The 25,104-nt window shown below is 41.7% G+C and overlaps 1 protein-coding gene across 3 annotated transcripts in view; it reads right to left on the reverse strand.

Annotated features, from left to right (window-relative positions):
• The window catches only part of MRPL1 (mitochondrial ribosomal protein L1), a 96,766-nt gene extending 93,091 nt beyond the window's left edge, over window positions 1-3,675 (reverse strand). The window contains exon 1 of one of the 3 annotated variants that reach the window (XM_033214332.1): window positions 3,033-3,675. In XM_033214332.1, coding sequence (XP_033070223.1) covers window positions 3,033-3,063 — 31 coding nt within the window. In that variant the 5' untranslated portion in view covers window positions 3,064-3,675. Of the gene's footprint in view, window positions 1-2,707; window positions 2,786-2,897 lie in introns of those variants that run through there. The other 2 variants (XM_033214334.1, XM_033214333.1) reach the window with 2 other exon arrangements.
• Window positions 3,676-25,104: the final 21,429 nt, after the last annotated feature.

Consider the following 25,104-nt stretch of genomic DNA (forward strand, 5'->3'; position numbering starts at 1 on the left):
ATCTGAACTGTAGATATAAATCTGATAACCATTAAGATATAGATAATAATCAGCTGGGCACGGTGGCTCACGCCTGTAATCCCAGCACTTTGGGAGGCAGAGGTGAGTGGATCACTTGAGGTCAGGAGTTCAAGACCAGCCTGGTCAACATGGTGAAACCCCACCTCTACTAAAAATACAAAAATTAGCTGGGCGTGGTGGCTAATTAGCCAGGCGTGGTGGCTCAAAAAAAAAAAAGATACAGACAATAATCGGTCATCCATTTCTCCAACAGCCAGGAAGAATGCTGGTATTGAGGCTGATACCTAACAAAAACAGTAGCTACCGTGGCTTCCAGTGCTTTAACGAACCTCAGATGCATGGCCTTCCGGCAAAGCATTTGCAATTTCATATTGTTGAAGCATTGATTGTATCCATGGGGGTTTTAGCTATGTTTGTTGTGGCTGAGCCAAGAAAGAAGGCATACGTAGATTTCTAAAGAAATGATGATGCCATAAAAGATTTTGAGGAGATAAGGAAAGCTGGTATATTTCACAGCGCAAAGTGATTTTGCAATATAAAGAATTTATTTGGGTTGAATTACCTAGAAGTTTGTCACTGACCTGTGTTCTTGAACTATGAAATGTGAATATGTGGGCTAGACAGTTTCTCTTGATAAGTAAACAATTAAAAAAATAAAAAAGACAGACAATAATCAAAGCCACAAAATTTGGATGAGCTAACAAAGGAGTGAATTTAGATACAGAAGAGATGAGAATGAAGGAGGGAACCCCGGCTTCCAGAACACTACAAGTAAAGAGACTGGGGAGAGGAAGAGGAACTAGCCAAGTAATGTGAGAAAAAAATGACACATGAAATAGGAAGAAATTTAACAGAGAGATATCCTAGAAGCCCAGAGAAGAAAATATGACAAGAAAATTATAATATTCAGGTATTTTTGGTTTCTTTGGATTTGTCTAACATAACAATTTCTGTCATACATGAAGATAATGCCTTTAACCTCCTTTCAGAAATAATATACACTTTGGTTTGCTCACATAGTAGGTATCAGGGTCTGTTATCTCATCACCCTTAATTTTTGAGCAATAACTCTCTTGACACAGTTTTCCTGCAAAGAAACTCAAAAAAAAAAAAAAAAACCATGATGCAGTGTTAAATATATATATATATCACTGACCTAGCATTGCAAGCTTCAGTACTTCCTCTGCCATTTACCAGTTATATGAACTTGGCCATATATCTAATAAGATCAGTTTCTTCCTCTGTAAAATGGGGGTAATGCTGGCTACTGCTTCTGCCTAAAGACCTACCTAATTAATATATGTATTAATCACTGGACTTCATATATATATGAATATATATATCATATATATATGATATCACTGGACTTCAAAAACACAAAATGAAAACAAAAAGCGTTGCACAGGCCGGGCACAGTGGCTCACGCCTGTAATCCCAGCACTTTGAGAGGCTGAGGAGGGCAGATCACCTGAGATTAGGAGTTCAAGACTAGCCTGGTCAACATGGTGAAACTCTGTCTCTACTAAAAATACAAAAATTAGCCAGGCGTGGTGGCACACGCCTGTAGTCTCAGCTACTCAGGAGGCCGAGGCAGAAGAATCGCTTGAACCTGGGAGACGGAGGTTGCTGTGAGCTGAGATCGCGCCACAGCACTCTCAGCCTGGGAGACAGAGCGAGACATCCGTCTCAAAAAAAAAAAAAATTAAAAAAAAAAAAATATATATACAACATCGCCACGCCGGCAGCAAAGCTTTGGATTTGTCTAACATAACGATTTCTGTCATACATGAAGATAATGCCTTCACCCTCCTTTCAGAATATACATTTAGTATATATACGCTATATAGTATATATACTATATACCAAATGCATACATACGCTATATCATATATATACTATATACCAAATGCATACATACGCTATATCGTATATATACTATATACCAAATGCATACATACGCAATATCGTATATATACTATATACCAAATGCATACATACGCAATATCGTATATATACTATATACCAAATGCATACATACGCAATATCGTATATATACTATATACCAAATGCATACATACGCAATATCCTATATATACTATACCAAATGCATACATACGCAATATCGTATATATACTATATACCAAATGCATACATACGCATATCGTATACTATATACAAATGCATACATACGCAATATCGTATATACTATATTCCAAATGCATACATACGCAATATCGTATATATACTATATACCAATGCATACATACGCAATATCGTATATATACTATATACCAATGCATACATACGCAATATCGTATATATACTATATACCAAATGCATACATACGCAATATAGTATATATACTATATACCAAATGCATACATACGTAATATAATATATACTATATACTAAATGTATAGTGTATATATAGTCGCACAAAAACAGGGCTGTCATCGTAGCTAAAAGGTTGAAATTATTAAGATGAAAATAGGCGCTACCAAGAGGTACTACAGAATTAGCCTTCAAATGATAAACGTTGATCCAAATTAAACCACCTATGGAAGTTTAAGAACTGGAATCGCCTATAACGATTAATTTGGAAAGCACCGAAAAGCACTTTGAAAATTGCTCTAGTTTACAGACTTAAGCCACTCAAATACATCATCCTTCCCTTACCAGAACTCACCTCACTTATCACACTCCACTATCCGCAGCCCACACCCCAGTATCAGAGACAGAACCCAGTCCTTGCCTTGCCCATAGGTGGCTGGAGAGCGCTCGATGTACATCCCGCTCCCACTCCCTCCCTCAGGGTGGACGTCTCCAAAATGGAGTGAAACCCTTCATAAGGTCACTTTTAAGTAGTAATGACCCACCCTTTGAAGAACCCAGAGACCAAAAACAGCACGAGGCATTCTCAACACCCAAAGCAGAATCCGCCTTGCACTCTGCTGCAACCAGAGACTTGGTGCCAGAGCCATTTCCCCCGCAAGACAACCCCCCTGCCTTACCTCTACCCATGCACCTTATGGCCGCCGCCATGTTGGGCACTCCGGATTGCGTTCACGAAATTGTTCCTACGTTTCTATTGGGAAGAATTAAAAAAGGGTTCCGTTCTAGAATCGGCAAAGGGGGAAGGAGTTAAAAGAAGCAAGAGGAACGGGGCGGGAACCAAAATGAACTTTGCTGCCGGCGTGGCGGTGTTACTCTTAGTCCTCCGTGCTGCACAGGACTCTGTGTTTCGTGGTTCCGGTATGGCTGGTTAACCACCTTCGGGAAAATACGATCCTGTTGGCGATGCCGTGATTATTTTAATCCTTTCTTCTTCCTCTTTTTCTTTTTTGGTTTTGCAAGTGTACTCAGAGCGACAGTTTTAACAGGCTGTGAGAGTACTTAATACTCAATGTAAAATCATGAAAAACAAAAACCCTGAAGCCCACTAGCTTCCTTCGCCACTTTTCCGGCCTTGGAAAGACTTCTTTAAAAATTTCTCTAGACGTTTCGCCGCTACCCTGGGGAGGTGTCCAACTCATTGACAAACTTTCTTTGTTAATTGTCAAACTTTCTCTCAGCGCAAGATCAACCTTAGCTTTAAAATCTTACATTAATCTTTACATTTACCCCCTGCTGGCAAGCGAGTAGACTTGCCATTAGGATCAATTGAATAATAATACTTGACATTTATAAAACATTTCTAGTTTTAAAATGGCAGCTCCAAGACCCACGCACAAGTCATTCTGATGGGAAAAAAAAAACAAAAAAACAAAAAACAGAATGAGTGTACTTTCCATTACGTCACAGCTGTCAGTGTGGTTTATCTAAAACAAATCTATCTGATTACGGATTTTATCACTTCCCAGCTTACCTCCCCCACAACACACACACACACACACACACACACACACACACACACACGTTTCTCACCTCCATAACTTGGTTCATTCTATCTTCTCAGCTTGGTGTGTACTGTACCCTAAATCTCCTAGAAAACTTTTTAAAGATTTCGCCTTAGGCTGTTTGTTTGTTTTAAATAGTTTTGAGATATAATTTACATACCATACAATCTAACAATTTAAATTGTACAATTAAATGGTTTTTAGTATGCTCAAAAAGTTGTGCAGCCATGACCACAATATATCAGTTCTTGTCACCAGTCTGAGCTTTTTATGGGTAGAAACCATCTTACTCATTTTTGTAACCTCAGCACATACTTCAGTGCCAGGCCCATAGGAGGCTCTCAGTAAATGTCTGCTGAATAAATGAATATATGCATACATGAATTAGTGACTCAGTTAGAATGGCAAGCCTGCAAAATTAACTTGCTTCAGTGAAGCTGCCCACAGGAAGATGGACTGGATCAAAGGCATTTCCCAGTTGCCTTATGTCATAATTATGCATAGTACTCATCTACATAAAAAATAAGATTTCTAATGTATTGCCTTGTCTTAACACCTACGCAGTTACTTCAAAGATTCTACAACAATTTGTGACTTATGCAAAAAAATTTGAAGAACTTAAATCTACCTTTGTAACCTTTTTCCTTCTCTCCCTCACTCCCTCTCATCCTCCCTTCTTTTCACAAATAAATGAGTGCCTGCCATGTGTCAAGCAGTATACTTGGCTATGCATAAATGAAAAAAACTAATTCAATTTGAGAGTAAATACCAGAATTGGAGCAAGCTTACCTAGTCAATTTCAGACAAAAACAAACACTCAGATTAGAGGTGCTGGTCCTTAGTCCATTTCCTTTCCACAGTCAACAGCTGGGATCAGTTGGCCCCCATCTGTGGACTTCTTTATTTCTCACAAGACAGGATCTCACTGTCACCCAAGCTGGAGTGCACTGACAAGATCATAGCTCATTGCAGCCTTCACCTGCTGGGCTCAAGTGATCCTCATGTCTCAGCTTCCCAAGGGGCTGGACTACAGGCACACACCACCACACCTGGCTAACTTATTTTTATTTTTATTTATAGACAGCGGGGAGTGTGGGGTGTCTTGCTTTTTTGCCCAGGCTGTTCTCAAACTCCTGGCTTCAAGCAATCCCAAAGTGCTGGGATTACAGGTGTGAACCAACACAGCAAGCCCCATTTATAGACTTCTTTATGTCTACTGTTCTAACAAGAGAGTTTAAACATCCTATATTGAAACTATTACCATATAGTATGCTTACATACCATATAGTATGCTTATAGTGGTAGCCTAATTAAAGTAATGTCCTGTACAGGTACAGCTTACCTGTTGCCCACTCTGGTCACCAGAACTCGATGGCATTAGGATCCAGAATCCAGTTTTGTATATAACAATACGTAAGGAGATTCCTTAGCCTGAGACTTTATTTTTATTTTTTTGAGACGGAGTCTTGCTGGAGTGCAGTGGCGCGATCTCGGCTCACTGCAAGTTCCGCTTCTCGGGTTCATGCCTTTCTTCTGCCTTAGCCTCCTGAGTAGCTGGGACAGGCGCCCGCCACCATGCCCGGCTAATTTTTTATAGTTTTAGTATAGATGGGGTATCACCATGTTAGCCAGGATGGTCTCGATCTCCTGAACTCATGATCCACCCGCCTCTGCCTCCCAAAGTGCTGGGATTACAGGCGTGAGCCACTGCGCCCGTCCTTAGCCTGAGACTTTATAAAAACAACAAAAGGACTTTATAAAAACTACAAAAATCCATACTCTGAAATGGGAACTGCAAGCCTGTAAATATTTAGTACATAATGAGTTTCTTCTCACTAAAAAGAGGTAATAGAGCAGGAATGTCCAATCTTTTGGCATCCCTGGGCCACATTGGAAGAAGAATTATCTTGGACCACACATAAAATACTCCAATAATAGCTGATGAGCTTAAAAAAAAAATCAAAAAATCTCATAATGTTTTAAGAAAGTTTACAAATTTGTGTTGGGCCGCATTCAAAGTCATGCTGGGCCACATGTGGCTGGCAGGCCGTGGGTTGGATAAGCTTGTAATAAAGCATTTTGGTTAAGCAGCTGTGCTCTGGAGCCAAACTGCCTAGGTTTGAATTCCAGTATTATCACTTAGTAGTTGTGTGACCTGGGGCAAATTTATATACCTCTCTGGGCCTTGGTTTCCCTGATATGGGGCTAAAAATATAATTTACTGAGGTGCTTACTGAAGTACTTGGCACAGAGTAAGCACTCAAAAAATATTAAGTGTAATTATTAAAGAACCAATGAGAGCTCTGAACCAGAAAGGCAAAATGAATAAGCTGTTCTAGTACTCCTTCTTCCAATATCTGCTTATTTCTTAAGATCCATGCTGTTCTTATTCCCATATGTACAAGGATGTATTTGCAGAAGGCCTTTAGACTGTACTATGCATTTAAAATTCACTTTAAAGTGCAACTTTTGATTTCTAGGAAGGTTCATACTGTCCAGGAGTCTTGGCAAAATGCCAGCTGCCAGCCTGCTTGGCTAATTTCCTTGGGAAAAATGAATAAATATTTATCTAGCCCTGTAACTTTCTTGATCTGCGTTCTCTGCTTTCTTCAGCCATCTTCCAGTTGAGCTGGAAACTTCTTTGCAAGAAGTGTCACTTCCCTTTGGGGTTCAAGTTGAAAATGGATTCTCTTATAGACAAAAATAAGGAACTCCAAGCCTATTTCAGTAATGTGCATCAGAATCACTCAGAAGGCTTGTTAAACTCAGGTCACTGGGCCCCACCCCCAGAGCTTCTGATCCAGCGGATCTGAGGTGGGGGCCTGTGAGTATAATAAATTCTCAGGAGATATGATTTACTGGCCCAGTGACCATACTTTGAAAACTACTCCCTATGTAATACCATGAAATATTTGCATTTATACCTAATGTTAACTTGGGGAGGAGTTGTTGTTTTGTTTAAAATTTTTATGGTCAATATAATATAGACTATAAACGTTCCTCATGGGATATGTCTGCAGAACCAGAATCCACCCACTCTTATTTTCTTCTTCTCTACATACAAACTGCTATTCTATGCCTGGGTTTCAACTCCAAACTGTCCACCTGCCAGCTGAGAAAATTTCCAATGCCTGTCTGTCTGCCTATCTGGGTCTTAAGTATTACCAGCTCCTAGATTCCCTTTCCCCCTTGTGCTTATTTCAGAATCAGATCTTTTTTTCCCATAAAGAAATGACTATCTAGGAAAATTTTTTTTAGTCAAAAGGCTGAAAGTTCAGTAAATGGAAGACTGGAACTCATTTTGTCTTGTTCCCCATACATGGCAGTTTTTATGTCCAAAAGCCTCTAGAAGATTTGTTTAATAGCAGATTGAGTTAGGAGATTTAGAACTGTACAGTGGTATGTTGGTAACAGTTTAACAACTGGTTCTCCAGTATAAAAGAAATGAATTTGTACCATTTGTCAATTTCCATGGTGTAAATACTCCCACAGTAGGTTACTTCAAGCCACCAAACATAAAATCAACCAACTCAAAATTTCTGACAGTTTATCAATTGGTTCTTGCATAGCTACAATCTACTACTACAAGATTTCAAGTGCAAGTCTTCAGTAACTTTTAGGAGGCCTAAACCAAACCAATTCATCCTAGAGCCATACTTAAACTTTAATGTGAATTCAAATCACCTGGAAATCTTATTAAACTGTAGATTCTGATTTGGTAGGCCTAGGATGGGGCTTGAGATTCTGATTTCTTTTCTTCTTTTTTTTTTGAGATGAAGTCTCTCGTTCTTGTCCCCGAGGCTGGAGTGCAGTGGCACGATCTTGGCTCACTGCAACCTCCGCCTCCCGGATTCAAGTGATTCTCCTACCTCAGCCTCCCAAGGAGCTGGGATTACAGGTGCCTGCCACCACGCCTGGCTAATTTTTGTATTTTTAATAGAGACGGGGCTTCACCATGTTGGCCAGGCTGGTCTCGAACTCCTGACGTCAGACAATCCACCTGCCACAGCCTCCCAAAGTGCTGGGATTACAGGCGTGAGCCACCGTGCCTGGCCTCTGATTTCTAACAGGCTTCTAACAGTGATGTTGATGCTGCTAGTTCACAGACCACCCTTTGAGTAGCAAGGTCCTAGAGTATACTTGAGAGCAAAACTCACATCTCTATCATTAATCCCCAACCAGAACCTTTTAAATAGGCTCCTTCTAATACAGGGAATAGAATAAGTTTAAGTACATTCACAAATTTGTGGGAGTAAACTCCATTGCCTCCATCTTTCAGCATCTTTCAATGGAGATACTAAAAATACCAATAGCTTCCTGCCCCACCCACATCTGCTTCTGGTAGAAACCTCCTCCTCTCACATAAACAAAATTCCCCAGTCCAGGATATTTGGATCAGTGGAAGCCATCTGACCCAAGGAAAGTCCACCCATACATGGCCAGTGACCTGCCTTGAAAAGAAAAACTATATCAGTTGTTCCTCTCACAAAACCAAAGTTGGGAAAATGAAAGACTGAAACACTCAGGTGGGAGAATTCAAGCTCCAGGGTCATAGAATAAATTCCATGCCAGAATAGTCTTGAAAGGCAAGCTGAAACTGTTAGGGAACAGAAATGAGTGAGTGAGTGAAGTTACAGGAGCCCAGTAAGTTGCAATAATATAAGGGAATAAGGATGCCAAGAAAAGCAGAGCTATCACAAGAAAGAAAGAAGTCAAGCAGCCTATGAGAAAAAGATAGCAAATGCTGCCTCAGTTCCTGTTACAGTTTCCAACAAGCCTGCTGTATCACTGTCCCTCTCCCTGTATTCTTGTGAGATCCCTATCTACCATATATATCTCTCTACAATATCCCTGTTTTCTTGAGCTAGCACCGGTTACTTTCTATATCTTCTTTTTAAAAAAATGAATTAAAACTGTGGGACTCTAGTTGTTCTGATTGTAATGCTATATTGGCAGCTCTATTCCAGAATTAGTGGCAAAACCTTAATCATGGAATCTCAGAGTTTGAAAAGCTTTTGGAAGTCTTCCATCTACCTACCTCCCTATAATTCTGTTTAAATTTCTGGTGGTACAGTCTGGAATATTCTGTAAGGTACTTCATTCCGTTTGGGGGCAACTCTAATTGTTAAAAAGTTGTTATATGTATTGAAAGCTCAAATAGTCCCTGTAACCTGGACTAAATGAACCATTCAGGTCAATTCCATTTCCACATGACAACTTTTCTGGTGTTTGAGAATAGCTATCATGTCTCCCTTTAAGTCTTCTCCTCACTTGGCTGAATATGTCCCTATTTTTAACCACTCACAGTTCCTCCCTTTCATGGTGTGGTGATAAGAACCTCTCATCTTACTAGGAGACTTACGAAGGATATACTCTAGATGCCTGTGTCTCTCTTAAAATGTAATCCCACAGCTCAACAAAACTCTCCAGAGGAGAAAAGAACACTGGGTTCTGGAAAAATTAATGCAACCTAAAATTGTATTAACTTCTTTAAAAGTTCTAATGGCTTCACTTACTACTTTGTAATTCCCTTGCTTATCCTAAATGTTTTATGACAAAAAGTGTACCACGAATATCCCACATTTTGAACTAAACCAAAAGCTAAGGTTCTTTTGGATGAACTTTTTGCTTTAAGATTTCTATATTCTAAAAAACAACACTGTCCAATATAAATATAATGCAAGCCACACATGTACTTTTTAATTTTCTAGTAGCTATACTAAAATGGAAACAAGTAAAATTAATTATAGTAATTTATTTAACTCAATATATTGTAAGTTTAACTATAGTTGATATAAAAATTATTAAAATATTTTACATTCTTTTTTATATTAAGTATTTAAATTTGATGTGTATTCTATACTTGGAGCATAACAAGTTTAGGACTGACTACATTTCAAAAGTTCAATAGCCACATATGGCTACCACATTGGACAGCACAATTTTAGAATAATAATAGCTAATGCTTATTGAACACTTACTGTGTGCCAGGGCTTTATTATTTTAACTCTTTAAATCTTCACATCAAACCTATGAGATAGGCATTATAATTATTCACAGTCTACAGATGAAAGAACAGAGTCAGGCCAGGCGCAGTGGCTCACGCCTGTAATCCCAGCACTTTGGGAGACTGAGACGGGCGGATCGCCTGAGACTGGGAGTTTGAGACCAGCCTGACCAACATGGAGAAACCCTGTCTCTACTAAAAATACAAAATTAGCCAGGCATGGTGGTGCATGCCTGGAACCCCAGCTCCTTGGGAGGTTAAGGCAGGAAAATTGCTTGAGCCCAGGAGGCGGAGCTTGCGGTGAACCAAGATGATGCTATTGGACTCCAGCCTGGGCAACAAGAGTGAAACTCTGTCTCAAAAGAAAAAAAAAACAAAACAGAAAGAAAGAACAGAATCATGGAGAAGTAACTTAACTTACCCAGTTAGTAAGTAGTTGGTTGGGATCTGAACCCAGGATGCCTGCCTACAGAGTCTGGGATCTTAACAGCTATTTTACATGTATCACACACATATTGCATGCTGGATACGGTGCTAGTAACTTTGTGTATAGTGTTATGCTTAATTCCCATTTATGGATGAAAAAACTGAGGCCCTAAGAAATTAGTGACCTGCCAAAGTCCGCAAACTAGTGTTAGATTCTGACACCAAAGCCAATGCATCTGACCACCGCACCCTCTTCCTGCTTCACTGCTATCCAGAAACTCTGGTATTTCCACATATATACAGCCATGACTCAATATTTTGGTGCTGATGTTTTAAATTAGAGAATGGCCAGATAACATCAGAGTGTAGAGGAGAAAGTAAGTAACATGTAAGTACATTACACTATTTTTTGATCGTCAAAGCCACGCATATAAATCACAAGTGCCAACAAAACACTAGAGTTATTTTTTTTAATTTCTAATGCATGAGGAGGTAAAACTTGTTTGAAACATTTGTCTAAAATATGGATAGACTTTAAAACTTTGCAGACCTGAGAAAAGTAACAATACCAGCAAAGCAATTCTCAGGAAGACATCTTATTTTTGTAGAGTGTACGTAACTCACAAGAGGAGGCAGTAAGCAATTGAAAGGATATGACACTCTTCCTCCCTATGTACTGTGTGCCTTTATTGTTTTGTTCACTTAGAAGTGAACTTGACATTTTGTTTTTACACTCCTTTCAGGTCCTGTCTTTCTTTTAGATTAGGTCAAACTGAGCCTGAGTTTCTTGCCAAGTTCCAGCCTCAGGGGTTTTTTCTCTATCTCTAGGTATCTCTTTTCTACTGCTTCAGGAAATGAGCCCAGGGTTTTCAGAGAAACTTGGGAATTATTTCTTAGTCACTTTTATCTGGACAACATTGAGTTCAAATACTCCAATATTCGCCTGTGCACAGTAGCACTGCATCTTGCCTAAACTATTTTATTCCATCTACTGATGTTTCTGTTGTTGCTTCCAGGTTAGCATTTTTCTTCTTGTTGTAGTTATTTTTTTTTTTTTTTTTTTTTTTTTTTGAGACGGAGTCTCGCTCTCCCGGGCTGGAGTGCAGTGGCCGGATCTCAGCTCACTGCAAGCTGCGCCTCCCGGGTTTACGCCATTCTCCTGCCTCAGCCTCCCGAGTAGCTGGGACTACAGGCGCCCGCCACCTCGCCCGGCTAGATTTTTGTATTATTTTAGTAGAGACGGGGTTTCACCGTGTTAGCCAGGATGGTCTCGATCTCCTGACCTCGTGATCTGCCCGTCTCGGCCTCCCAAAGTGCTGGGATTACAGGCTTGAGCCACCGCGCCCGGCCTTCTTGTTGTAGTTATTAAGTGGTAGATGGAGGGTAGCAGTGGTCTTGGAGGAAAGAAGGCAAGGTAGGATGGGAGGGGAATGGAGAGAAAAGAGACTCAGAGTAGAAGGGCCTTTGATAATCAGGAGGCCACAGGTTCTGGTCAGGCTTTCCTGGCATGGTCAACCCCAGCAAGTTACATGCCTCAGTTTCCCCATCTGAAAATAGGGGTGACAGGATTTTTGTGGCACACAATTCTCCATTGCTGTTCCTCAGCTTCAGTGACATCTTGACATTTATTCGAAACAACTATAGATAATTGTTAAGGGTTAATATTTAATAGAAAAATAAAAGCTGCTTTTCTAACTCCTCTGGGAGAAATGAAAGAGCTCTATGCCTTAGCAAAAAAAAAAAAAAGAAAAAACAGATGAAAGAACTATACAGGGATCCAAGGAAAGGAAGAAAAGTAATTAGCATCCTGAGCCATTAGGAAAAATAGATTGTATTTAGAGAATAAAAAAAGAAAAAAAATAGATTTCTCCAAAGATCAAAGGAAAAAAATATCAACTGGGCACAGGTATATGAGTAAAAGAGTTACTTAAACTGTAATAATCTAGGCTCTAAAATATGTGCTGGTAACTTCCTATTTTTTTCTTAGTTTGTGCCATCATAAATGGTATATGACATGTAATTCTTCACGAAAACACAAGAATGCATCACTCTTCTGAATCCACCCAGAAGGAAAGCTACAGAAGGCTTGGGCGAGTAAGATGCCCAAGTTCTCAAAGCTCTGCTATAGGAAGAGGTCAGATGCCTTCCGTGGTTTACAGTGAGAATGGGGAGTTTTGCAGCATTACCGCAACTCACCATGTATACTGCACACTGAGAGGATTCAGGAAGTAGCAACTGTATAATATGAGGGCTTCATTAAATGCAAACAGTGTGCACCCTGAGATTCACATACGAATTGGACATACAGAGCATGTCCTGACTTCTTCAGGGGGTCTTTGCATGGCTCTGAGGAGTGGTTCATCCTGAGGACAGTCAGAGTGTTTCAAGGGCACAGGACCAGTATGAAAGGGAAGGCAATTCTGTGAGTGTTGCTCAGAGCCCTGCCTCTACCCCGTATCTTCCAAGGATGAGTGTTAGAACCTGGGCAGGGGAGGCAACAGAAAACTATGTAAAAGAGCCATTTCACTGAAACTGTGAGCATGAGACTTCTTGTTTATGGGAACCAGGAAGTAACTTCTTGTTTATGAGAGACAAATTCTGAATATAACATGTTGCAGCCTGAGACACACTTCGGACAGCAACAGTTTCAATGTTTTTGGCAGCTCTCCTGCAGACAGAAGGCAACAAAAAGCAGAAGAGGACAAAAGGGGCAGATGCCATGCAGTAGCAAATGTGGGAACACTCAATGAGACACTCCCTTGATACATCCATCAATAACTAGAGAGGCAGAGCCAGGAGCGGTGGCTCACCCCTGTAATCCCAGCACTTTGGGAGCCCAAGGCAGGAGGATCAGGAGGTGAAGAGATCGAGACCATCCTGACCAACATGGTGAAACTCTATCTCTACTAAAAATACAAAAATTAGCTGGGCGTGGTGGCACACGCCTGTAGTCCCAGCTACTCGAGAGGCTGAGGCAGGAGAATTGTTTGAACCCAGGAGGCAGAGGTTGCAGTGAGCCAAGATTGCACCACTGCACTCCAGCCTGGAAACAGAGCGAGACTCCATCTCAAAAAAAAAAAAAAGAAAGAAAAAGAAAAAAACTAGAGAGCCTTTGTGGATGAGGTACAGAACCAATAATTATTGATGGGGTCCCGAAGGCAGAGAAATACAGGGACCCTAGTTCACACTTGGTTTGCGAAACACTGGCTTCATGGGGAGAGCCATCTGAGATTAATACAAGCAAGTATGTTTAGTTTCCCTAAATTTGCTTTGACTGGGATTAACAGGTTTTTTTCCTTGCACCTTTTTATAAAAATATCTAATTCCAGGTGATAAATTAAAATACGACACACAAACCTGGGCATATTGGTGCTTGCCTGTATTCCCAGCTACTCAGGAGGCTGAGGCAGGAGAATCACTTGAGGCCAGGAGTTTGAGGCTGCAGTGTGCTATGATCACACCTATGAATAGCCACTGCACTCCACTCTGGGCATAAAGCAAGACTTCATCTCTAAAACATAAAAATAAAAAAACATGAGGTGCAGTGGCTCACATCTGTAATCCCAGCACTTTGGGAGGCTGAGGCAGGAGGATTGCTTGAGCCTAGGAGTTCAAGACCAGCCTGGGCAACATAGTGAGACCCTGCTTCTAAAAAAAAAAAAAAATTCTTATTATTATTTTGAGATAGAGTTTAGCTCTTGTTCCCTAGGCTGGAGTGCAGTGGTGTGATCTCAGCTCATAGCAACCTCTGCCTCCCAGATTCAAACAATTCTCCTGCTTCAGTCTCCCGAGTAGCTGGGATTATAGGCATGCACCACCACACCCAGCTAATTTTTTTTTGTATTTTTAGTAGAGAGGGTTGTATTTTTAGTAGGGTTTCTCTATGTTGGTCAGCCTGGCCTTGAAATCCCAACCTCAGGTGGTCAACCTGCCTCTGCCTCCCAACGTGTTGGGATTACAGGCATGACCCACCGTACCTGGCCAAAAAAAAAAAAAAAAATTAACTAGCTGAGCATTGTGACACATGCCTGTAGTCCCCGTTACTCAAGAGTTTGAAATGGAAGGATTATTTGGGCCTAAGAAGTCAAGGCTGCAGTGAGCCATGATGGTGCCACTGAACCCCAGTCTAGGTGACAGAGTGAGACCCTGTCTCCAAAAAAAAAAAAAAGACACACTGTCTATTGTACCCTATATCTTAATATTAATATGAAATTCTTCTCTACTAAATCTTATAAAGTTACCCATGACCATTTACCTTAGTCCTTATTCCATAAGAATTAAGTATCTTTCATAGACTACAATAAAGCTTTATAAGAATTCATTGCAAAATCCAAGTAAATAAGGAGGTAAAATAAGGGAGGCTGAGGCAGGAGGATTGCCTCAAATCCAAGTAAATTTAAGGAGGTAAAGTCACTGAATAAACCTCCTTTGTCATTATTCAAATAATTTAATAGATTAGAAGGTAGCTATATATTTTTATAGGACTGTTCTGTCTTTATATTGCTATAAATTCACCTGCTTCATTATCTTTACTCATTTTTCCTAACAGATTTTTTTCCTCCTTGCTATAATTTGATAATTATTGGTGATTCTTATTTTAAAAGACACTACACTGGTTATACTCCATTTGCCACCAGCCATATCTACTCTTCACCCTTGTCCACCCTGCTGGGTACCCATGGAGACTGACCCTTTTAAACCATACCACCTGGGCTCCCTTGCCTTCTGGCTTCTCACTGGGTTTTGGCCTAGGAAGCACCAGCAAGAGATAGAGTGCAAGAAGAAAGAGAAGCCAGGCTATTGCCATGCTCCCTTGGGCCTGGCTATAGTCCTGGAGGTGGCTGCATTCTTCAATGGCCACTGCTTTTGTTAAGCAGCTCCTCTTCCATAGCTCTAGCTCTCACCTGGTTCCAATAACACTGTGTCTCCCTTTGTTCCTTGTGGCCTAGGTACAGTTGCAGCTCCCACACTTGCCTGTCCAAATTTATTTCAATCCCTTATCGGTGCCCTTAACCCTGCCCACACCTCAGTAAATAGTACCTCTTTTAGGCCGGGCGCGGTGGCTCAAGCCTGTAATCCCAGCACTTTGGGAGGCCGAGACGGGCGGATCACGAGGTCAGGAGATCGAGACCATCCTGGCTAACACGGTGAAACTCCGTCTCTACTAAAAAATACAAAAAACTAGCCGGGCGAGGTGGTTGGCGCCTGTAGTCCCAGCTACTCGGGAGGCTGAGGCAGGAGAATGGCATAAACCTGGGAGGCGGAGCTTGTAGTGAGCCGAGATCTAGCCACTGCACTCCAGCCTGGGTGACAGAGCGAGACTCTGTCTCAAAAAAAAAAAAAAAAAAAAAAAAAAGTACCTCTTTTAAACTCTCTTCAGTTAAATTATTTGAGTTTACCACCTGTTTCCTGCTGTGTCTCTGGCTATTACAGATACCGAGTTAATATATGGCTAAATCAGATTTTAACTGAAGAGGTGGGATACACAAAGATAATTACTTACATTGGCCAAAAAATTTTAAAAAGTTAACACTATGCTAATAATAACAATTTCCAAATTCCAAAGGAAATGCAGGTAAGAAGTCAAACCATTTTCAGCATGTCCTCTTACGGTTAATTTTAGTTCTTAAATCTATGCCGAGGTCTGTGTCTTACAATAAGAGTACTACCTTCATCTTACAATGTTCAGTGCTACAGCAGTCGTTGCCAAAATCTCTTTCTCTACATAGAAAGAATGGCCTTACCCTATGATTTACACCCCTTCCAACACAGTACATATTCAATATCTAGAGTTGTTCAATCAAAACAAATACCTTGGGAACTCCCAACAAGACAGTTATGTTCATTAGCATTCTCCAAGACTCACAGAACAATCCCAGAGGACCACAGACACTACAGTCTAATACTCTTTAACTTTTCCCTCTAGTGTGAGTGGCAGAAAATACCTCTTTGTTGTTTCAGTTGTCTAGTAGATAACTATTAGATTGTACACACACACACACACATAATCTCCTCAGAAAAAATATGAATTCTCAGAGACAGTTACTTAACAATACTTTGTTAACACAGCATTGGCCTACAAATATTTTTTTTAATGGAGCTGATGAATAATTAACCTTAAGATCTGGATTTCTGTCTTATTTTGAAAATAATCAGATTAAGCTGTATTTCTACACAGCTATGATCCGTTGGAGCTGAATAGACGTTGCAATTTTTAGATGAGGGATCAACCTCCCATGTACCGCAGTCCTCATCACACTGCACTGCCTCTCTAGGCATTTTATGCATTCACAATATCTGCCTAGACTCTGCAGACACTTGAATTTGCAGAGTCCCGCTCCTTTTAAAATTATGTTCAATAAGAAATAGATCTAGTGTTAAAGAATAAACCTCTTAATGGTTGCTCTATTAGCCAAAAACACCAGGCCAAACCTTTGAAATTACCACTTGTAAGGGTTTGATTAAATTCTTAGGTAAAGATCCACTTGTTGGCTGGGCACGGTGGCTCACGCCTGTAATCCCAGCACTTTGGGAGGCCGAGGCAGGCGAATCACAAGGTCAGGAGATCAAGACCATCCTGGCTAACACGGTGAAACCCTGTCTCTACTAACAATATAAAAAATTAGCTGGGCGTGGTGGCGGGCGCCTGTAGTCTCAGCTACTCAGGAGGCTGAGGCAGGAGAATGGCGTGAACCTGGGAGGCAGAGCTTGCAGTGAGCCGAGATTGCGCCACTGCACTCCAGCCTGGGCAACAGAGCGAAAGAAACTATCCATTCATTTGAATACATTAGAAACCCTTAGTCAAACTGGGTTAGGTAAACTAGCTCTCAGTAAATTAGTCTGATCCTACTTAATTCACGATTTTTAATTGAATTAATTAGTAAAAGTTTTCCCATTTGAACCTTGTGTTTTGTCCAATTTTAGTTTTATATGCTATAGAATATAATATAGTCCTAGTTCAGACATTTCTTGTCCCTAGTCTAGAATTCTTGTTTGAAGTCTGTCTGCTACCATTCCAACCCATTATTTAAACTTGATCTCCTACATTTGGAAATATAATGGAACACTGTATTTAATTTATTAAATTGATATTGTACTGAAATTGTAATTTTCCAAATGGAATCTCCATTGCCTAAAAAACCTTTATTTAGAAAATGCAGAAACTTTTAAGACATTGCTCATTCGGCCAGGTGTGGTGGCTCACGCCTGTAATCCCAGCACTTTGGGAAGCTGAGGCAGGCAGATCACAAGTTCAGGAGTTCAAGACCAGCCTGGCCAATATGGTGAAACCCCATCTCTACTAAAAATATAAAAATTAGCCAGGTTTGGCGGCATGTGCCTGCAGTCCCAGCTACTTAGGAGGCTGAGGCAGAAGAATCGCTTGAACCCAGGAGGCAGAGGTTGCCATGAGCTGAGATTGTGCCACTGCACTCCAGCCTGAGCGACAGAGCGAGACTCTATCTCAAAAAACAAACAAACAAGCAAAAAAGGCAGTACTCATTCAACTTAGCCATGTTATAGTCACTACTGATTTAAAAATGATAAAGAAAAACATGGTTTTATTCTAATTGTAGTATACACCCCATTAATCAACTTCAATGTAATCAATTTGTCACAGGCATTTGAAACAGAGCAACTCCAACTCTTTATTTATTTATTTATTTATTTATTTATTTATTTGAGAGGGAGTCTTGCTCCATCTCCCAGGCTGGACTGCAGTGGAGTAATCTTGGGTCACTGCAACCTCCACCTTCCGGGTTCAAGCAATTCTTTTGCCTCAGCCTCCCCAGTAGCTGGGATTACAGGCACATGCCACCACGCCTGGCTAAGCTTTTGTATTTTCAGTAGAGACGGGGTTTCATCTTGTTGGTCAGTCTGGTCTTGAACTCCTGACCTCAGGTGATCCACCCGCCTCGGCCTCCCAAAGTGTTGGGATTACAGGTGAGAGCCCCCGCGCCTGGCTATTTATTTTTTTGAGACAGATTTTCGCTCTGTCCCCCAGGATGGAGTGCAGTAGCCATCTCAGCTCACTGCAACCTCCACCACCCGGGTTCAAGCAATTCTGCCTCAGCCTCCGGAGTAGCTGGGATTACAGGTACCTGCCACCATGCCTGGCTAATTCTTATATTTTTAGTAGAGACGGGTTTTCACTATGTTGGCCAGGTTGGTCTTGAACTCCTGACCGCAAGTGAGTCGCCTCTGTTGGCCTCCTAAGTCTGGGGATTACAGGCGTGAGCCACCGCGCAGGGCTGCAACTCCATCTTTAATAGGGCATGCATAAAATAAGGCTGAGACCTACTAGGCTGTATTCCCAGTTGGTTAGGCATTCTTCCTCACAGGCTGAGATAGGAGGTCCACACAAGATACAGGTCATAAAACCCTGCTGATAAAATAGGATGTACCTGCTGGGCGTGATGGCTCATGCCTGTAATCCCAGCACTTTGAGAGGCTGAAGTGGGTGGATCACTTGAGCTCAGGAGATGAGACCAGCCTGCCCAACATGGCAAAACTCTGTCTCTACCAAAAAAATACAAAAATTAGCCAGGCATGGTGGCACGTGTCTGTAATCCCAGCTACTGAGGAGGCTGAGGTGGGAGAATCGCTTGAACCCAGGAAGGGGAGGTTGTGGTGAGCCAAGATCGTGCCACTGCACTCTAGCCTGGGTGACAGAGTAAGACCCTGTCTCAAAAAAAAAAAATAAGGCCAACCTGACCAACACAGCAAAACTTCTTCCCAATCTCTAAAAAAAAAAAAAAAAAAAAACAAAATTAGCAAAGTCTGCTGGTGCGGCCCTGTAGTCCCAACTTCTTGGGGGGCTGAGGCACGAGGATTGCTTGAACCCAGGCAGTTGAGGCTGCAGTGAGTCAAGACTGTGCCATTGTACTCCAGCCTGGTTGACAATGAGACCTGGTCTCAAACAAAACAAAATAGGATTCTGTAAAGAAGCTGGCCAAGCTGGGGGTGGTGGCTCACGCCTGTAATCCCAGCACTTTGGGAGGCTGAGGCGGGTGGATCACCTGAGGTCACAAGTTCAAAACCAGCCTGGCCAACATGGTGAAACCCTATCTCTACTAAAAATACAAAAATTAGCTGGGCCGGGGTATGGTGGTGAGTGCCTGTAATCCCAGCTACTCAGGAGGCTGAGGCAGGATAATTGCTTGAACCCAGGAGGCAAAGGTTGCAGTGAGTGGAGATGGCACCACTGCATTCCAGCCTGGGTGACAGAGTGAGACTCCGTCTCAAAAAAAAAAGGCCAGCCAAAACCCACCAAAACGAAGATGGCAATGAAAGTGACCTCTGGTAGTGCTCACTCCTCATTATAAGCAAATTATAACGTATTAGCATGCTAAAAGACACGCCCACCAGTGCCATGACAGTTTACAAATGTCATGGCAATGTCTGGAAGTTACACTGTGTAGACTATAAAGGGGAAGAACCTTCAGGTCTGGGAAATATCCGCCCCTTTCCTGGAAAACTCAGGAATTGTTTTCCAGTTTCGCATATAATCAAGCATATAATCCATTGTTTCGCATATAATCAAGAAATAACTGTTAAGTTTACTCAACGGGTAGTCCATGCCACTGCTCTATGGAGTAGCCATTTTCTTTTCTCTTTTGGGACGGAGTTTCACTCTTGTTGCCCAGGCTGGAGTGCAATAGCACGATCTCGGCTCACTGCAACCATCACCTCCCAGGTTCAAACGATTCTCCTGCCTCAGCCCTGAGAGTAGCTGGGATTACAGGCACGCACCACCACGCCCAGCTAATTTTGTATTTTTTGTAGAGACGGGGTTTTTCCATGTTGGCCAGGCTGGTCTCGAACTCCCGACCTCAGGTAACCTGCCCGCCTTGGCCTCCCAAAGTGCTGGGATTACAGGCGTGAGCCACCACCCCCATCCCAGTAGCCATTCTTATCATTCTTTACTTCTCTAATAAACTTGCTTTCACTTTTCTCTATGGACTCGCCCTGCATTCTTTCTTGTGTGCGGTCCAAGAACCCTCTCTTGGGGTCTGGATTGGGATCCCTTCCTAGTAACAAACCAAACAAATTCACTGACCCTTTCCAGTGCCTTTGTACAACCTTAATAGGTCCATTGCCAATGCGCAAGGCAAGTTAATATGCCGAGACACTGGCTTGCAGCAGAGAAAGTGGTTTAAGGCCACCAAACAAAGAAACAGGAGGTGACCTGAAAGCCATCTCACTGAAAAGTCTGGGGCTAGGGATTTTAACGGTTTTGGAGTGGGCCGAAGTATGGAGATCATTGATTGGTTAAAGAGTGCAGGGTGAAGTCACAGGACAGGGAAATGAAGACGCTGTATTCTCATGCTGATTCCATTCCTCTGTGAGGGTCTTTAAACTGGTCGGCATTAGCTGTTTCTCTGGAATTCGGGATCTGAAAAACATCTTAAGCAATCCTTAAGCAAAAGCAATATAATTCTAATGCCAGAGATCCTATCTGTAGGAATAATGGGGATGCAAATGATCAGTATCTAGTAACTTTGAGCAACAAGGAAGTGGGTTAACGTGCAGCCCGATTAATATTTAAATATAACTGTATTTCTGTCCAGAACCAACATGCAATTCTTGTCAACTCTGAGGGGACAATTTCATGTCAATTAACATATTGATACGCAGTACCCTGAAAACTCATCTAGTAATCTGTTCTCCAGTCTACCCACCATTTCTCCCACTAGTAGAGTTTTATACTTTAGAGTTTGGCTGGGCATGGTGGCTCACGCCTGTAATCTCAGCACTTACGGAGGCCAAGGCAGGCAGATCACTTGAGCCCAGCCTGGGCAAGACCAGCCTGGGCAACATGATGAGACCCTGTCTCTACTAAAAATACAAAAAATTGGCTGGGTGTGATGGCGTGTGCCTGGAGTCCCAGCTACTGGGAAGGATGAGGTGGGAGAATCACCCATGCCCAGGAGGTTGAGGCTGTAGAGAGCCAAGATCATGCCACTGCATGCCCAACCTAGGCAACCAGAGGGAGACCCTGTCTCAAAATAAATAAATGAAATAAAAATGAAAAAGTCCATTATTTTTTAAATCTGTTTACGCTTCCAGATGAAATGTGTATACAAGAAAGAAAAAGTATTTTTTAAATGTGAAGTTTTTTTAACGTGAAAACTAAAGTGAATGCTTTGAAAAGACCTGATAAAGGCAAAGTGCCAAAAAACATTGATGCCAAATTTGGGGTAACAAGACAACTATAAAAATAAGGAAAAAGGGGTCATGTGTGGTGGCTCACACCTGCAATCCTAACATTTTGGGAAGCCAAAGTGTGAGGATCTTTTGAGGCCAGGAGTTTGAGACCTCAATGTAGTAAGATCCTGTCTCTACAAAAAAAAATTTGGTTGGGGGCAGTGGCTCACTAACCTGTAATCTCAGCACTTTGGGAGGCTGAAGCAGGTGGATCACCTTAGGTCAGGAATTCAAGACTACCCTGGCTAACATGGTGAAACTCCTATTTCTACTAAAAATACAGAAACTAGCTGGGCATGGCAGTGCATGCCTGTAATCCCAGCTACTCAGGAGGCTGATGTTACAGTGGTCCTTGCTCCCAGAGCTCCCAAGATGGTGCGGGCTGCTTCCAAAATGGCGGCTGGCCACTTCCAAGATGGTGGCAGGCCTGGTGTTCTCTGACCTGGGGTTCTTGGCCTCACAGATTCCAAGGAATGGAATCTTGGGCCATGTGGTGAGTGTCATAGCTCTATTAGAAGCTGTGGGTCACGGAAGAGAACCCTGGAACCCAGTGACTAGTGTTCAGCTCCATTAGGACGAACCCAGGCACTTAGCTGTGCAGGAACAATGGCAAGCCTTTAGCCAGATCAGGAGTAGCAATGGGCACCTGGCTGGATCAGCACAGCCCACACCCTACCGGATCTGGAGGGACGGAGGTCAGCAGCGGGTCTGCCTAGGCGGCAAACAGCAGTGGTGGACAGCAAGGGAAAGCTCATCTCCAGCGGTAACAAAACACGGACCAGAATAGTGCAGCTGCAAGATTTAATAGAGGGAAAACAGAGCTCCCATATAAGGGGAGGGGACCCAAAGGGGGTTACCACTACCTGCTCGCTGCCTGGGTTTATATCCTGATCCTTGACCCACCTGCTGTGCTCTCAGGCAATAGATGATTGGCTATTTTTTTACCTCCTGTTTTTGCCTAATTAGTATTTTAGTGAGCTCTCTCTGATTGGTCAGGTGTGGGCTAAGTTGCAAGCCCTGTGTTTAAGGGTGGATGTGGTCACCTTCCCAGCTAGGCTTAGGGATTGTTAGTCGGCCTAGGAAATCCAGCTAGTCCTGTCTCCCACTGAGGCGGGAGAATCGCTTGAAACTGGCTGGTGGAGATTGTAGTAAGCTGAGATCGTGCCACTACACTCCAGCCTGGGCGACAGAGTGACACTCTGTCTCAAAACAAAAAATTAAAAATTAGATTGGGCACAGTGGCTCATGCCTATAATCCCAGCATTCTGGAAGAGGAGGCAGGAGGATCACTTAAGTCCAGGAATTCAAGACCAGTCTAGACAACATAGTGAGACCCCATCTCTGCCAAAAAATAATTTTAAAAAATTTACCTGGGCATGGTCCCAGGTACTAAGGAGGCTGAGGCAGGCGAATTGCTTGAGCCTGGGAGATGAAGGCTCCAGTGAGCCATAATCATACCACTGCACTCCAGCCTTGGTGACAGTAAGACCCTGTCAAATAAATAAATAAATAAATAAATAAATAAATAAATAATAGCCCAGTGTGGTGGCATGTATCTGTAGTCCTAGCTACTTGGGTAGCTGAGGGGGAGGATTGCTTGAGCCTAGGAATTACAGGTTATGGTGAGCTGCATGCCAGCCTGGGCAACAGTATGAGACTGTCTCTAAAAATATATACATAAATATAAATTATATGGAAAAAAGAACAAATATCTATAAAGATTCTTCCTTCAGACTGCCCCATAAGTCCTTGTTCTGCTTTTAATGCAAATACTTCTATTGCCCTTATTACGTGCCAGACGAATATCTGAAGTACTTAGCCTACTCATTTTATTATCTTATGAGGTAGATACTACAACTATTCTCATTTTACAGATGAGGAAATTAAAGCTTAGTGAGGTTAGGTAAGAGCCTCCAGATAATTATGTGGTTTTAAACCTGAAAACCATTTTAAACTTAAAAACAATTTTAAACCTGAAAAGTCTGAATTCTAGCTGAAAACACTGGATACCATAGGCAATGCATTATGGTCGTGTTGTACAAAAAAAAAAAAAAAAAAAAAAAGACAATTCAGAACACCAATCAGCAGACCCATATTCAAAGAAGGGTGAGGCAAATGAACAAGTTTTATACATTTTAAGTGAAAAGAAATGTTTAAGTTATGTAGTTGTCATTTTATATGACTAACCACTGATTCTAATTGAGTTAAATAAAGAGCTTTCCTCTACTCAAGAGAAGTACAACACTGAGTCATACAAAAGAGTGTTTTCTCATGAGAGGAAGGATGGAATTTAATATTAAAAACAGCAGAATAGTGTTTTCAACAAATGGTGCCAGGCTTATGCAGAAAAATGAACCCTGACACACACTTCACATCTTATACAAAATTAATTCAAAATGAATTATGGACCTAAATGTAAAACACAGAACTGTAAAACTTCTAGAAGAAAACATGGAAGAAAATCTAGGTGACCTTGGGTTTGGCAATGAAATTTTAGATATAACACCAAAGTCATGAAACCTATGAAAGAAAAAATGGATACACTGGACTTTATTAAAATTTTTTTAAAATGCTCTATGTAAAAGAGAGTAAGATAAGCCACCTTTTGGCGGAAAACATTGGCAAGCCACATATCTTATAAAACACTTGTAATGCCGGGCGCGGTGGCTCAAGCCTGTAATCCCAGCACTTTGGGAGGCCGAGACGGGCGGATCACGAGGTCAGGAGATCAAGACCATCCTGGCTAACACGGTGAAACCCCGTCTCTACTAAAAACTACAAAAAACTAGCCGGGCGAGGTGGCGGCGCCCGTAGTCCCAGCTACTCGGGAGGCTGAGGCAGGAGAATGGCGTAAACCCGGGAGGCGCAGCTTGCAGTGAGCTGAGATCCGGCCACAGCCCTCCAGCCTGGGTGACAGAGCGAGACTCCGTCTCAAAAAAAAAAAAAAAAAAAAAAAAAAAAACACTTGTATTCAGAATATGGAAACAACTCCACTATTGTTAATAATACTAAAAAGAGTATTTTTGTACGTAAAAATTTGCTAGGTTTTTGACCATTAGAAAAACGAGACAGGCCGGGTATGGCGGCTCACACCTGTAATCCTAGGACTTTGGGAGGCTAAGGCAGGAAGATGGTTTGAGCCCAGGAGTTTGAGACGAACCTGGGCAACATGGCGAAGCCTCGTCTCTACAAAAAATCTGAAAATTAGCTAGGCGTGGTAACACAAATTATAGTCCTAGCTAGGAGGATCACCTGAGCCCAGGAGATTGAGGCTGCAGTGAGCTGTGATCGAACCACTGCACTCCAGCTTGGCAACAAAGTAAGACCCTGTCTCAACAAACAAAACAGGATGTGGAAACTAAAGAAAATAATAACGAACTCTTATATGGTATTTACTGTATGCCTGAAACTGTTCTAGGAACTTCACATATATATTCATTTTATCCTATGACAATGCTAAGAGATGAGTACTATTATATTATGTCCATTTTACAGATAAGGAGATTGAGGCATAGATGATTAAAAAAAAAAAAAAAAAAAAACTTGCCC

This window comes from Trachypithecus francoisi, unplaced genomic scaffold (genome assembly GCF_009764315.1).
Source record: "Trachypithecus francoisi isolate TF-2019V2 unplaced genomic scaffold, Tfra_2.0 Lachesis_group1, whole genome shotgun sequence".
NCBI classification, from domain to species: Eukaryota; Metazoa; Chordata; class Mammalia; order Primates; family Cercopithecidae; genus Trachypithecus; species Trachypithecus francoisi.